This window comes from Rhyacophila brunnea, unplaced genomic scaffold (genome assembly GCF_057557595.1).
Source record: "Rhyacophila brunnea isolate RB1 unplaced genomic scaffold, BYU_Rbru_1.0 scaffold_6, whole genome shotgun sequence".
Classification (NCBI taxonomy): domain Eukaryota; kingdom Metazoa; phylum Arthropoda; class Insecta; order Trichoptera; family Rhyacophilidae; genus Rhyacophila; species Rhyacophila brunnea.
In genome coordinates, this window is record NW_028233276.1 from 31,355,726 (window position 1) to 31,372,843 (window position 17,118).

The 17,118-nt window shown below is 33.8% G+C and overlaps 2 protein-coding genes across 2 annotated transcripts; one reads left to right on the forward strand and one right to left on the reverse strand.

The window, feature by feature from the left end:
- The first annotated feature begins 15 nt into the window (after positions 1 to 15).
- Positions 16 to 8,556, forward strand: Pus1 (Pseudouridine synthase 1). Its single transcript, XM_085957176.1, has 7 exons — positions 16 to 142; positions 287 to 554; positions 4,014 to 4,180; positions 5,062 to 5,335; positions 6,424 to 6,523; positions 6,757 to 6,912; positions 7,855 to 8,556. Exons 1-7 carry the CDS (start codon positions 67 to 69, stop codon positions 8,173 to 8,175), a joined length of 1,362 nt encoding a protein of 453 aa, XP_085813302.1. The 5' UTR covers positions 16 to 66; the 3' UTR covers positions 8,176 to 8,556.
- On the reverse strand, positions 8,529 to 15,636 carry LOC147065548 (MYG1 protein C27H6.8). The gene is made up of 4 exons (XM_085957177.1): positions 15,476 to 15,636; positions 12,446 to 12,705; positions 10,912 to 11,463; positions 8,529 to 9,015 (listed from the first exon to the last, which is right to left on the reverse strand). The coding sequence occupies exons 1-4, from the start codon at positions 15,617 to 15,619 to the stop codon at positions 8,847 to 8,849; spliced, it is 1,125 nt and encodes a 374-aa protein (XP_085813303.1). The 5' UTR covers positions 15,620 to 15,636; the 3' UTR covers positions 8,529 to 8,846.
- Between the last annotated feature and the right edge of the window lie 1,482 nt (positions 15,637 to 17,118).

A 17,118-nucleotide genomic window follows, 5' to 3' on the forward strand; every position in this document is an offset into this window, starting at 1 on the left:
TAAATAACCATAGACAATCAAGATTAACCAAAACTTCAAAATTAACCTAAAATTTGGTATCGCTAAATGACTTATCTTAGGAATTTTACACAAAAACTTTTGAATGAGTTTAAAACAACTATCTTTCCAATTCCAATTATAAGTATGATGCGTTAAACGTACCATTTATTCATTAATTTACCTTTCATTGTGTGTTAATTTAATAACGTAGCCTACAAATACACATTGCGGTCTGTAGCTGAAAGTGTAGGCCAACAAATTGATATCGTGTACGCAATTGTTACAGGTGGATGTAGACCGCTATTTTCGCAAGTACATATTGATGACATGGAACCTGAGGTCGACGATAAGAGTGAAAAACTAACCAAGAAACAGACACGCTACAACGGCAGAGTTAAAAAACGTCAATGGGAAGACCAAGCAAGATCTAGAAATCTAGAAGATAAGTCGAATCCAAACAAGCGAGTTTGCGATGAACCCTTCGAAAGGATTAGGCGGAGAAAAGTTGCAATGCTTTTTGCTTATTCAGGGGTTAATTACTTTGGGATGCAGAGGTGACTTAAATTAAATATTACCTGTTGCCTTACTAAGTATTGGGTGTAGAATTCATGATTGCCTTACAGACAATGTACTGCAGAAGTAAACTCGCTCGCATAATCAGTGCTGTTAGAATCCCCAATTATATTAAAGATTCGGTTCCAGCAGTAAAATCTAGTGGGGGTTAGTGCCGAAAAACAGAACCCTGATTCTTTAAAAATCAATATACTCTACCATCCATACCAGGGAACTCAGAAATAATGGGAACTGAAATACACAACGGGTAAGGTGATAGCAGGTAACCAACTCGAGTAAGGAAGAATCCGGGTTAAACTTACACTTGTGTCTAGAATACGTTTTACGTCGAATACTGAAAACTGCTCTCGGTTTATGCATTTACGCTCATTTAATGATGGTGTGTTACACACACTATTGCAAGTGCATAATGCATGCTTCTTTTTCGTAGGACACTCACACATTCAAAAGCCTGCTTCACCATGCGGCGTATTGAATATAGTCTATTGGTATTCTATTTATTATCTGTTCTGTGATTCATACTAATTACATGCTTATAGACACGTAGTGGATACTTTTTTAAAACTCAAAAAGTATGAGCGTAATTTTATGCCTGAGTTTGAACAATTATATTGATTTTTTTAAATGTTTTGGAGCACCTGGGCTAGGCCCTCAATCTCCTTCATATGTAGTGTGGGCAGTGATTGAGCTTCTGGTTTGTTTTAAATTAATTACAAAAATACATGGTACTTAAGGGGGGACATGCTCGTCGAAGGTCAAAATTGAGTTTTTATTGTATTTTCAAACCATGATCCTGGACACTCCTTAAACGTTGTAGATAATCTATTTATATAATTTTGAAGCCTTATTTATCCTTTATAGTTATTTTAAACATTTGATGACTGCATAAAGTATTTTTGTTACATAAAATAGTATTCTTTTAAACCTCTCGCTCTAATGTTTTAGAATATAGTCATATTTCGGTACATAACTGTGCAGTGGTGTTAAAATTTTTTACATTTATTAATTTTTAAACGCATTTATAAAACCATTAGTATAATTTATTACGAGATAATTTTTGTAAAATATTCACGATAAAAAATTATTTTGATAATCTCTGTGATCCCAAATTTGACAAGAATTAGGCATTTTATTATTCAAAAAATCGGCAAGATTAACACATTTGAAGATGATTCTAAAGATACTTAATATAAGCTATGTCTTTGACCATTCAAGTGTGATAAAAATCTTATGAATAATGATTGCTTTATAATAATTATTGACCTAAGAATAAGGTAGTGTTTTTTTGAAATACGCCATTTCTTTTGTCATTCTCTAGTGGTTAAGCTACAACATACGGCCGTAGCCATAAAATGACAAACTTTAATTAAAGTAGATAGTAAAATTATGTTAACGCGCGTGTTTGAACATGTACTTAACCGAATTTTTTTTTATTTTTTTTTAAACTGTACATGTTCAAACACGCGCGTCAATATCATTTTACTCCCTACTTTAATTATAGTTTGTCAATTTATGGCTACGGCCGTTTGTTGTAGCTTAACCACTGGGGAATGACAAAAGAAATGGCGTATTTCAAAAAAACACTACCTTATTCTTAGGTCAATAATTATTATAAAGCAATCATTATTCATAAGATGTTTATCACACTTGAATGGTCAAAGACATAGCTTATAATAAATATCTTTAAAATCATCTTCAAATGTGTTAATCTTGCCGATTTTTTGAATAATAAAATGCCTAATTCTTGTCAAATTTGGGATCACAGAGATTATCAATATAATTTTTTATCGTGAATATTTTACAAAAATTATCTCGTAATAAATTATGCTAATGGTTTTATAAATGCGTTTAAAAATTATTAAATGTAAAAAATCCTAACACCACTGCACAGTTATGTACCGAAATATGACTATATTCTAAAACATTAGAGCGAGAGGTTTAAAAGAATACTATTTTATGTAACAAAAATACTTCATGCAGTCATCAAATGTTTAAAATAACTATAAAGGATAATAAGGCTTCAAAATTATATAAATAGATTATCTACAACGTTTAAGGAGTGTCCAGGATCATGGTTTGAAAATACAATAAAAACTCAATTTTGACCTTCGACGAGCATGTCCCCCCTTAAAAAAAGGTAAATATGCCGCAGATGCCTACATGAGATTTTATAACTTTATTTTTAGACCAAACCTAACCTAGCCCAACTTAATATAATCTTAGTTTGTGTTAATAATGCATCAAAATGTATGAAAATTTTAAATTAACAATTGAAGGTCTCTGATTGGCATCAAGTATTTATAACAGAAGTATTTATTCTTTTCCCCATGAGTTATATCTATGTTTTGGCATTATGTTTTTTATGCTGAAGGGTAGGTTGGATTCCGTGATGCCGTACATTTGAGGGGTATAGAATCAATTATGCTTATTATGCACATGGTAAAACAATATTAGAGGCGCAAATCTGCATTCTTTCATTCAAAAATCACTTTAAAAATTCACATTAGAAGCAAAGGCTGCATTCTTCAATATTATTCCTATACAAAAAGTCACGTGACAAAATGGCCACTCGGTACAATTTGGGAGCAAACTTTCAATTAGTTAGACCCAAAACCAGCAATCTTATAAATTTGGAAGCAAATGTAGCAATATTGACATTTATAATAATTAAAATATCTTAATAAGTGTAGCGAAATTACTGATTTTTATTATATTTTTGAATCTTATTTCTACATTGAAAAAAAATACAAAAAGTTCTGCATTAAACCTTAGCGATGGTGCCCACAGAACGCGTCGAGCGGGCGAAGTCGGCGTATTCATAACCATAATCACACGTCTCTCGCCGCGCATTACCCTTCACCTATGTAATAAGCGGCCCAAGCAGCACAAAACAATTATTTTTACAGCGTCTCTCATAACAAAGCAATAAAAATATTATATTATTTCGGGGCTTGTAATAAATATTTACGACGACATTATTCAACCAGCGAAATATAATGACACGGAATAAAATAAAACAATGGGTTCTCTGTTATTAAATAATTGCTTTTGGCCCGTCGATCGACAACGCCTCAAGCAGCGTAATTTTGGTAGCCGTGTTCAATGAATGGACTTCTTTGTATTTTCATTAAATCGTATCGCCGAGAAGCGAAAAACGGTGACTCATGCGGCAGGCGGCGCGCAAGGCATCGTTAAGTCCAGTGGGCGCTGGCGTATTTGATTACGTTGTATTTTTGATGATTTACGCGCCACTTGTAGAAATTTTGCGCGAGCGCCGCACTCGCTGCGTCAATGGGCTTTATGCCTTATCTGCCTTAAATTAGTTTTTTCTCCAAAACACTGATATGGTAGAAAGCTGCCTTTGCTTCTATACCCCTCAGTTGTAAGTGGTGGGTCTGGAGAGAAAATATTACAGTGTTCATTTCCTCAATATATTTTAGAAATCCTGATGTTCGAACTATTGAGGAAGACTTATTGAAAGCATTATTAACAGCCAAGTATATAACTGACGAGGCATTCAATCAGATCCAAACGATACAATTCCAAAGAGCTGCTCGCACCGACAAAGGAGTATCGGCTGCCAGACAACTTGTATCTCTTAAAATGCGTAAGTAACTGATATTGTAGGTATATGTTTTTCTGAGGATTGGTGGTAAACCATTTGTTTATTGTGGGAAGAGAACATGGCAAATAGCGCAGTACCGTGATGACAAATGATTATAATAATCTGAAGACATATTTACGAGAGTAAAAACAAAAGAATTTCGACTATAAATAGAATGAATTTATATGTTAGTTTTGTTATGATATTTGAAATTATTTTGCAAGCGCGTGGAGCATAGTTAACTTGACAAACTCCACAAACATTAAAATTGCTCAGTTGCCATTCCAATTTTTTTTTGCTAAAGCAATGGCAGCTATTCTTTATGTTCATTGCGATTACTGTGTGGAGTGCGCAGTTATATACTGTTTTACACAAATTTTACAGAATTTTTTAACTAAGTAAATAAGAATGCCGAAGTGTAGTATTTATTATCTACTCATTATGACAAATTGTCTTTTTATATGCCCTGCAAATTAGCAAATAAATGTTAGCAGTAGTGTGAAGTTCTCTGCGAATACACTTGCAATGAGTCACTTGTACCTGACTTAATCAGTGGACCAGTGGTATTTTTTTGCTTCAATTTTATACATTTAGGCTCCTTTATATAGAAGGTTTTTCTACATCTTTGGTAAAAACAATGTTTTGAAATCCGTTACCATTAAAAGGCATATTTAATGGCATAAGAAAATGCATTAAAAATTATTATAAAATAAATAATAAATTCTCTCTAATAAGCTGAGTCTTAGCCACTATAAGCTAATAAATAAGATTTATTTTTACTAAGGTAGACTTTAAATAACCGCCAATGAGGAGTTTTCCCCGCTAGTAAATACTCTGTCCCAGATGTTATTTTAATTACATTATGAAAATAAATTGCTTTCCAGCCGACGAAGTTCAGGTCTCAACAATCAATGATCTTCTGCCGCCAGAGATAAAAATATTCTCCATTAAGAGGGTGACCAAAGGATTCAATTCCAAATCTCAGTGTGACGCTCGCACTTACATTTATGTACTTCCCACATTATCTTTTGAGAGACACGATACGCCAATTCCTTACATAGAAACCTACAGAACATCGCCACAAACCATTGAGAATGTGAGAATTATATTAAAGAAATTCGAGGGAACAAAAAATTTTCACAATTTTACATCAAAAAAGTAAGTATGAATAAGTACCTATCGACAGAGTTTTTTGTCAGGCGGTACATTTTTGTGTACATGAGTTATAAGCAATACGGTAAACTTTGATGTTCATTTCAAATAGTAAGTATTAAATAGTTTTGTGCATAGGGAGCCAGATTATTAAATTTGATACCCACTATTCCGCTAGGTACTATAACAGTTGCTGTTGGCAATGCGACAATTTAGTTCCGACGGATTCCCTGAATTTTATCAGTTTGTCACATAAATCACTTTTAACATATTTGGCAGTTCAAAAAAGCATACTGTAACTTTCGCTAAAAAGCTTTAGTATGTATCATTATTTTGCTTGTAACTCTCGTTTACGTCTTGACATTCATTTTATATAACCGACCTATTTATATTAGTAGTAATGTATTCTGTGAAGTTAGGTAAATTTAATTGACTTATTTTTGAACAAATTTATTTAAACAATTGTGTATAATTAGCAGATGCATAGAATGTTGTGTTTCGCTAAATAAAACCAATTTTAAAATATCATGCATAGATCAAAATATAATGGCAGTTGCAAAAGTGATGAGTTAATTAGGCAACGTTGCATTCCGTTGTGAATAATGTTGCCATTTTATAAATATCGATTGCCTAATAATTATTATTCAATATATTTTAATTTAGTTGCAATTGAATAATTATATTGTGCGAATGTCATACGAATTTGCATAAATTGAAGCATTCGCGGATACATTATACCAGTACTCATTCATATATTATTATTGGCATGGCAATGAAGATCCTTATGAAATTAAGAAGGTTGTCTGTTTACTATAGATGTTAACCATGTTTGACGTATTTAATATTTATATCGTATTTGCATGTATAATTAATACTCAAAATAAGTTTCCTATGAAATAAGTAAACTACATTTATTTCTGATTAAAATGTGACAGTTGTCATCACTTAATAAATCACCCGATAAACAGCTAAATAGTGTTGGTGATTTTTATCTATTGAGAATGTCCTGCTAAGCAGATGAGACTACTAATTAATTATGTGTATTTAAATATATTATAATATATTTGATTGTTAAAATTTTCCTTTTTTTTCAGAGAGTACCTTGATCCTTCTTCAAAAAGATACATGATGTCTTTTGAATGCGGAGAACCTTTCGTCACTGATAAGATGGAGTTCGTAGTCCTCAAAGTGAAGGTAACGACAAGATGTTAGCTATTATTATTAGCTGTAATAGTGATAAGCGATATTAGCTGTAAGATGTCAGCATTAATATAATGTGTTTATAAGAATTTATTTAAAATCGCATGTCAACACTTGAGCATTCTAACGATTATTCCATGTTGTGCTCATGTGGTCAATATTTAATTTAATTTTTAGTTGATTTATAATTCAAACCATTCTTGAATAGATTTCTTTATATGTTTTAGGGGCAGAGTTTCATGATGCATCAAATCAGAAAGATGGTGGGACTCACATTAGCAATTGTGCGAGGACACACTGAGGAAGACACCCTCGAGAGAGCGTTCACAGCTGATCGCATTGATTTACCGATGGCGCCAGGATTGGGACTTATACTGGATCAGGTAATTTCGTTTAATTCAACTTTTTTTTTAAAGTTTTTCACGCTTCTACAGTTCTCGCATAAATCGTTTTCCCGCATGAATCGTTCATTTTTGGAAGTCACGCCAAACACCCATAAGAACAATGTTAAATAATCCCGCATTAACCGTTCCCCGATTTATCGTTTTCCTCGATCTATCGTCTAAATATTATGGTCCCGTCACAAATAGTATCCCGATTGACCGTTTTTGTTGAATATTTGTCATTTCGCTTTCGTAGAATTTGTTTATGATGCTTTGTTTGGAAATATTATGATTCCGTCACAAATATTATCCCGAGTGACCGTTGTTTTTGAATATTTTTCATTTCGCTGTCATAGAATTGTTCATGATACTTTTTATTATGCTTTGTTTGCACAGATCGGTTGGCGCTCAATTTTGCCTGTTGTTTGCACTTTGCACAGGCTGCTCAGGCTTGCCTCACATCTCGTATCACGATTTTGTTGCAACTAAAATGTCCCCCATGAAGAAAACTAGAACTCCTTAAAATAATTGAAGACGTCGAAATGCTTTTTTTTATATATCCCCTTTTTCGTTTTTTTTTGGGTCCCTTGAAAATCGTAGAATCGGGGTTTCACTGTAATGTCATTATAGCTTCTGTGAAATGCATTATACGTTTTGAGACATTTTTTCACGTAGGAAATGTTTCCGAAAAATAGAAAATATGATATGGATGAATCTTACTTTTGTATAAAGCACCGTTGAGCAGATTGCATGCATACTTGGGTATGTGTGTATGATGAGCATATATTGTGATAGTAGTGAAACTTTTTATTTACTGCTGTCTTTGATTTTATTTCATTGTCGAGTAAATCATCATGCTTTTTTTAACAGCTTAGTAGAATTGACTCTCATTGCATTAATTACTCTTTATACTGTTATAATATTAATGTTCAATTTCGATAGGTACACTATGATCGATATAACAACCGATACAGTAAGGATGGATTTCACGGATCACTCACGTGGGACGACATCGAAAGCGAGATTGAAGAATTCAAGAAGACCTTCATTTACCCAAACATTATAACCACCGAGCAACAGGAGAAATCCATGGAGAACTGGCTGCAGACGCTTCCCTTGCACTCGTACGACATCAGAGATGAAAACAAAGTGGGGCCGAGCGAAGGAGACCACGAACAGAACAGCGACGATGAGGTGGAAGAAAATGATGACGCACAGACAGAAAAGTCAACTGAAACTTCAGATGCAAAAGTGACAATATAATGAAATCAACGGAACTCTCTGTTTTGAATGGTTCACAAGATCCTTTACATTCCACCATAGGCATCTCGCCTATTGATTAACTATGTCATTAGTGGGTATCATATCTTATGATAGTATGTGTTGTCATCAATTGTTGCAGTATTATATGTTATGTGTTAGTCGCTTCAATTCTCTAACATCCAGAACATTGAGCCAATCGATCGTCCTATCTCTACATCTGCATTTTTTTCTGCTTAATGAATTGCAATAGAATGTGTCTGAGATATGCAGCATTCTTGTTTATTTATGTACAAAACTGCCAAAAATATCATAATGTAATTTTTCGATCTTGGAAAGTATTTCAATAGCAGAATAAAGTTGTATTTCTGTTTCATAAAAAAATGTTTTATTCGGTAAAATGATTTATAAAGAAATAAATAAATGTATAAAAATATGAAATGAACTCAGTAGTCTGCGGCCGTTACGAGAACTACAATACTGGCATAAATCGCAGCTCCACAACGGCGGCCATGACACTTCAACATATCATTTTCGCACTGTACCTAGCTTTGTTACATAAATAAATTCTCCTTTTTTAATAAATAACCAAAAATAGGAGGATACTAATATTGTATTAAAAGATCAGACGTTTAATATGATTTAAGGTGTTTCAGTTTAATTTTGTAGTGGTTTCATGTATCACTAGCTTCCAGACTTTTGATCGCCATTTGTAATGCTCCCTCCCGCGTTTGATTGCCGCCAATAAAGCCGGTGGCGTGGCAGAATATCGTCCCGGATATTCCGGATAATTGAATCAGCGCATCATCTCTGGTTCCCCACCAATCTTTTCGTAGGAATTTCCTGAAACAATCACGCTAGTCAACTGAAGTAATGAACATTTTTGTATATTGAGATTACCATAATACCGTAGATAAAGAAAATTAAGCGGTGCCCTCAATCATATAAATTATTTACCTATTAACACATTTTTTGGGAAATAAAGAGTTTATTATAGTACTACAGGAAAGCCCACAAGTTATTCTGTCATCTGTGGTGTAAAGATTCCATTAATCTTATGGTGGAAGAGCGTCGATGTTAGGAAAAGAAAATTATGATTGTAGTGGTCACCAGTGGCGGCCGGTGATTTTTTGGGTTGTAATTTTTGAGGGTGCGCTGGAAACCTACCTTATTGAAAAATGAAATCAATTCGGCCTTATTTTTGATTTGACAAAACGTTATTGACATTTGGGAAATTACCTGTATATTTTATATTTTTAATAAAACATGTTGCGAGTTACTTAAATCTTTATTGGATTTGTTTTAAGAAACGATTGCATCTCTTATAGTAGATAAATACCTCTTACTTTCAACGTAAGCCATCTTATTCTATATAAGTACATTATCTTTAGCAATTTGTACACTGTATGAATAATGATTATTATGAAACTGCACTTTGTGAAATAGTACTAAGATTTATTAGCTTATCACTAGAATTCATGAATTAATAATTTTCTATACCTTTTATAAATAACCGACATCATTTCGCATTTAGTCAACACACATGATAATGAAATATTAATTTTCCAGAAATGCGATAGGTACCAAAATTATTTTTATCTTCATTGATTTAATTTGCAGTACACATAAATCAAAATATCTTACCGACATTCTATTATATTTCTTATCCATTTTAAATTTATAAAATAATGAATTCTATTGTATTAAGTTTAACAGGCATTTTACATACGAGATTGCTAAATATGATACTAAACATAATTTGAGCGTGAAGTCGGGGCGGGGCGTCTATAATAACAAACCATAATTCAAATCTGTAATTGCTCTCTACTCAGAACAATATGATGTCATTTTACCCGGTCGGCGCTCGATATTTTGGAATTTACGCATGGCGTAAGTGATTAGCACGGTTTAAGTTGTTTTATAATGGCTTTAGTTAATACTAAACTGTGGGTTCATTTTAAGTAAACAAAATTATTGCCGGAGCGCAAACGATTTCAGCGAGGATGACGTACACGGTGCATAGTGCCTGTATTATCGCCGATTGGGAATGTGGGCACATCGGTTTGTGGTTTGCATTACAATAAGTGAGCGATAATATTAAAAACCTATGAAGAAAAAATATGATTTACGATTTTGAACGATGTTTCATAGCAATGCAAGCAGTGCGGTGCACTTGCATGATGTTAGACCAACCGCCGCTGGTGGTCACATTAACAGGTTCACTGCCAATCACGCGTTTGTGTGGGGTGCCGATCTCGCACTTACGCGTGATGTTAGTATGAAACTTCTATACGTTAGTTTTCCGTCGGCAACTATCGCAGTGACTTGTTTGTTCGTTGGCATTGCGATTGAACATTGTGAAATCTCATACAAACTCATGGATTTTTTGTTTTTACATATTTTATGATTATCGCTTATCAGTTGTAAACGCGTTATTTTCATTTTCCTTTTTTCCAACACATTTAGTATTATAAATCATAAAATATTTGACTAAAAGCATAACCAAACAACCTAGAAGCGATTTCTTTTAAAACAAATACGTATGACTGACAAAGTTTCATGTCCACTATTTATGGCGGATCTTAACAGCCTACATCCACCCTTCGCTACAGTGGCCATGTCAGAGTTTCAATACACGTGACAATTGCCTGATCAGTCTGATGGGTGGCATGCAATACTCGGAATAGATACAAAAAGCCGAACAGGGGAAGAGATATTGTAAGTGATGCAAAATTTTACCTGCAGACAAAACTTTCAGGTGTATTGGGTACACATTGAACCCTCCAAGCGCTCTTGTCTTGAAAAAGAGTGTACAATATTGATTCTCCTAACTGTAATTCTTTTTCTATGTCAAAGAAGTGTTGTTTCCATGGAACAATGGTTTCCAGCTCAATAATTTTACCACTCGGGTGGACATCAAACCTATTTTTGACGCTGGCTTCGACGATCGCCCGGGCGGGCCACCAAACAGTTGTGTAATATGAAATTCTATCCAAGAATTCCTGTCCGACGATAGTCATCGCCTCTTCGAAGCGGGATTTGACGTCAACAGTCTTGGGAGAGTTCCACTCGGGATTGAGTCTTCCGACTCGGGCACTGATGTTTGTAGAGAACCGATATCGGGGTTCACCGTCACAAATAGGTATTCCATTATCAATAGCGTCGATTTCTTGTATAAGGGTCTCGTAAATTTTTTCAAAAATTATTTTGACACCGACATCTCCCAAGCTGGTTTTTTCTCGGATGATTTCTTCTCCAAAATGAGCGTAGATCAAGCCAGCAGAACTAAGTCTGTAAAACAAATGATCGTTATAAGTTATCTAAATCTTTTGACGAAAGCCTTTTTTGAAAGAATTGCACTGTACAGGCCACAGCATGAAACTGTGAATATCGATTGTAGTGTTAGTTATTGCTTAGGTACACTTTGAATACAATATAATGATGATAGTTTCATTTGAAAAAAATGGTACTATATTAATTGATATGAATAAAATATACAATTGAAAATCATTCACTGCGAAAATGGTTACCACATCGCATCATAAGTTAAGCAATAACTAGTACTACCATCGGAAATCACAAATTTGTGCCACAGCCTGACTATTGACCGCCTTGGATAGAAAGTACTTTGGTGTCAATTGACGTCAACAAACACATGGAAATAACAGCGTGTTAGAGACCGGTAGTCAGTTTAATTAGAAAAGATCCTTCTCACAGCATTCGATAACAAGGGAGAAATGGTGTGAAACAACTTTGGAGACAGCCAGAGTCCACCTCTGACTCATCATTATACCCCGTTTACTGGTGCATGGATTTACTAGTAGCGATGGTGTGTATTTTAAACTATCGTGACAATAACTGTTTACACGTAAAAGTGCTGACTGTCTCTCCAATCTCATTCTTCAAGAGTAAGCAATTCGCGATGTTGTCATTTTATGGTACTATTTGACAGATAGTGAAAATTGGTTAACCTCAAAATAAGTCTGAGCGGTATAATTCGTTTTTTTGCCGGCAGGTTCGCCACTATCGTTCTACTACGCAGAAGCAGATCGAAAAAATCCTAACTGTCGCATGAAAATTCAGAAGCTTCCGAACTTTTTTGATTCAATCTTGCAACTGCAGGATAATACATGTTTACATGTACATTTTCTTATTATGGCCGCGGTAATACATACTGTCAGCAGTAAATCCATGCACGTGTAAACGGGGTATTAATACTTAATGGAGTTTTATACAAATTTTATTCTAAAAACCTTCATTTTTTTAAGCTTACTTAATATCATATTTTTTCATTGATGGCAGCAGACTACCTATGGTCTCGGTGAATCCTCGTTGGTGATGGTCATATCGGTGGATGGATTTGTCAAAAATGTCTCCAACATCGACAACGATATCACACTCCTTCAAAACGGCCAGATCTCTGCTTCTAATGATTTCTGCATCGGCATACTGCGGGAGTTGCTTCAACATAAAGCATGCCAACACTTCGTCACAATGAAACATTCCATCGTGAGTACCTATTGTCACCGACTTCTGAAATATGGAAAATGTGTAAGTAATGTAATATCCATAATCAGTGGCGTCTCCAGCACTTTTCAGATGGTGGAGTCAGATTTTACTAACCAGTATTCAATACCGTCGGTCAATTTGTTGTTCCCTTATTATGAAGAAATACATTTCCAGAAGCATAAAATGTTCAACCAATGTGTGCCAGTAACGCTCACGTATGCATTGAAACATAGACTCTTAGATGTAAAGATTACAAAAGAAACCAATGGATAAGGTAGTAGACAAGAGTACGTGATGCGATACAAGTCGCTAAGCAGATGAAATGGCAATGGACTGACATGTCGCTCAGTGAGTGGACAAATGCTGTCATACAGTGGTATCGATGGGGCATTAAACGCGCACAGGGCCACCCTAAAACCCGCTGGATAGACGAGCTCATAAAGTTTGATGGATGTACATGTAAAAGATAAAAAATAATGGGTAATAGTTGCAGAAATAGGGTGAGAGATTCACACTCAGATTTACTATTATTTATACATTGACAAAATATAAAATTAATTCAGCGTAACATATTATATTAAATTAATTCCTACTGTATATTAATTTATTGTAATACAATAAATATGTTGTATATGTAGTTAAAAAAAGCCGCTGATGTTAGTACAATAATATTGTTTGTTTTTTTTTGTCATTTTAATTTAATTGTTACTGGGTACCATCCCCTTGAACCCCCAAGATAGAGCCGCCACTGTGCATAGTGAAATTTAAATAAGCCAAACAAACATAAGTATGTTTTATCTCCATTTAATCCGTGGTGGCTTCTTACTACCATGATGTTTATTTATCACACCTCTCCTCGCTGATGTTCTTTGTAGGTTTACAATCCAGGGATCCTATGCGATCTGTTGTTTCCGAAAACCAGGGATTAAAAATGTTGGGATTACAGAATTAGTTTTCATCTTCAAATGGATTTTTGAGAACAGTCTCAGAGCAATAATACTAAAATTTGAGAGCATTGTCCGGCTATATGAAGCCGTTTTCTTTGTGTATGACTGCACAATAGAATCTTGATTTTAGTACTACGTACTTATTAACTTATCTATGAAATATTATACTATCATTTTGCTTTTCAGTACTGAGTTAACATTTCACAGTTAACCATCTTTTCTACTAAATTAACTGAAAATATCTACCACTAACTTTATATTTCACATAGAAACTATATATTTCAGCAACATACACTAGAGTGTTTACCCTAAACACATGTGTCACACTAATATTTACCGTCTTCACATTTTAAAACCTAACTCCTTTATTCATATGTCTTCTATCTTACTCTAACGCACGTTGCGTATTATACACATCAGTGGCGAAGGGTGGAGGTAGGCTGTTAAGATCCGCCATAAACAGTGCACATTAAACTTTTTCAGACATACATATTTGTTTTCATTGAAATAAGACTACATTTTACAGATAGTGTTAGTTAGTTTTTAAAATTTAATTAAACCCTGAAAAACCAAGCCATAATAGATAATAGTCAAAAAATACATGTCAATCTATAAAATATCTAACATTATACAATTAAATCATGCATAACTTTGAATATCTTATAAATAGAATAATATTTTTTATTTATTATAGTTTGGTTTAGGCAGGGCTTAATGAATTAAAAAAATTAACCAACAATATGTGTAATATGTATTTTTAATCCAACGAAAACAAATAACTATGAATGAAAAAGTGTGCACAATTTTGTCGTATTGCCCAAATTAGACCAAAACTATTATGGTTTCGTTTAGGCATGGTTTAATTGATTTTTAAAAACTAACTAACACCGTCTGTAAATTGTAGTCTTAGTTCAATAAAAACAAATACATATGACTAAAAAAAGTTTAGTGTGCACTATTTATAACGAATCTTAACAGCCTACCTCCACCCTTCGCCACTGATACACATGCTGAATGCTTTCTCAATGACACTAAGTAATAAGTTAAGTTGCAATAATCACTTTCCTTCATTTATAATTGCTGAAGATTAACCAATTCATCTTTATTATTCCTCCGCACAATTAAAAGGTGGAACGATTCTTCTCACTTATGGAAGTTCAACAGACAAAGGAGATAAACAAGTTAATAGATGACTCCGTTGTAGGTATTCTATTTGTGCAGTACAATATGGCCACTTAGAGTAAAATAAATATATCTCAATTTATAGAGATATTGACATACGTATGGTACACGACATAAATCTGTATTAAGATGGCAAACCATGCCTGTTTTTTTTTGAAAATTGAGTTATGTGTACCTTCAGACTCGCCTCAGTCAGATCCACAAGATATTAAAATATGGTATTCTAGGTTGGGAGATAAAGCTGTGTCAATATATGTCTATTTTTTTTTAATGATATTTAAATTTTAAAATTGTTCTGAACATACTTATCCTGTCAAAAGTTTCATAACTTTTACAGAGGTACTTAATGGAATATTAGGTACCTACTGACTAAAAAAATATAAGTTTCATAAGATCATTATGAAGATAAATATTGTAGTACAAAAAAATGTTTTAAAAAAACCTAAAAACTTAACCGTGTTACACTTCCTCTTTTCCAATTAGCAGAATTAAGGTAATCCTATTATGCTAACCTGCTTTTTATTGTGAATAACTAATATTCAATACATTTTAGCACATGCTATTGCTAATTATGCTATATCTATCCTAATTAAATAATAAGCACATTATAAAAATGCCGAAAATGTTAGCATTTATAATGTTTCAATAAATGGTGAATTAAGTACCTTGATTTTTTTGGATAAATCTCCAGACATCTTTTTAAATTGAAATACCGGACCAGAAAACTGAGAAAAATTAGTCCGAAAATTAATATTTAATGCAGCTGTGCACAATTTAGCGACAATACGATGACAGAACGGTTTAAACATAACCTATATTTGGTGGCAAAAGCAAAATGACACCGGAGACCATAGACTAATATCCGGACCGGGACCAGAGGCAAAAAGTATTAACAGGTGCGTTCCAAGCGTTTGACGTTTCACAAATTGGCACAATGCGCATGCGTAAAAAATAACGGAAACAATTTGAGATATGACGTTTGGTTTACTGTTACATCAAAAATTAAACCATTTTCTGATCGTCAGAAGTGGTTTGGTATGAAACGAAACGTCAAACCACTTCTGACGATCTGTCAATGTAATGACAGCCCAGACAGGACCTAACCTAAAAATGATAATCATTTTTTATTATATTCCGTATCCTCTCATATTGCGTTACCTATGAACATTATAATATTTTTAGGATTAAGAAAAAAATAGATGATAAGCATTCTTTGGCATTTATATATCATCAGATGTTCATGTTAATATTTTAGACATTTACACCATAGGAGTTCAGTTGAATTAGGTATATTATAGCTTATTAATCAATACATATTATTCATAAGTAACCATATACGAACAAGAAACTGCTTTTAGTCTTATTATCTCAAAATTCAAATCATATTTTCTAATGAAAGGAGCCCGATTTAATATCATTAGGTACATTATCATGTCAGACCAACAATTTATTTTCATTTTATTTATATTTGTAATGGAGATTCTAGACTACAAACTGTTAAATCAACCTGGAATGATCATGTTTAAAATTACCTAACTAATTTTAAGTTAACCTATCGATTTATTAATTTATGTTCGATTGTCGACGTAGTCGGCTCGCACATCACAACTCGCCTTGTGTGCCTGACGGCCATAAATCAAAACTTCCGAGACCCGCTGGCCAGTATTGCATGGTACAACCTCGCACATCTGCCTAGCGACAACGACATTCGACATCGACATTCACCGCATCGCCGCTGCCGCATTCGAGCGTACCCTGAAACGTCAAAATATCATACTCTAGCTAGACAACGCATTGTGCAAATATGTCATCAGACGCGGAAACAGCGATTATTATGTATTGGTACCGCAGACATTTAAGTAGAAGGCAAAAATATTGGATTCATCCGTCAATTAGGCATATATCGATACACAATGCATCCTTTATCGCAGCAGAACTCATCCAGCATCCGGATAGATTCCAAAATTGCTATAGAATGAGTCCGGACTGTTTCAAGGTTCTGTTGAAGTTAGTTGAAACCCAATTAACCAAAAATGACACGCATTTTAGGAAAGCTATCAAACCAGAAGAAAAACTGTTGATTAACCTTAAGATAAGATTATTAATAGAATGTGTAACCAACAGATCGGCTTTTAGATAAAGAATAAAAGACATTTTATTACATATAGTGATACATACAATAATTATCTACTGCACCATGTTTATAACTAGGTACCTATGTATTTCATAACTTATGACTTATATCACAGAATGTTGTCTTTATCGATTTAAAATTACATTTCCTTAATAAATTTATTGTCTTACCACT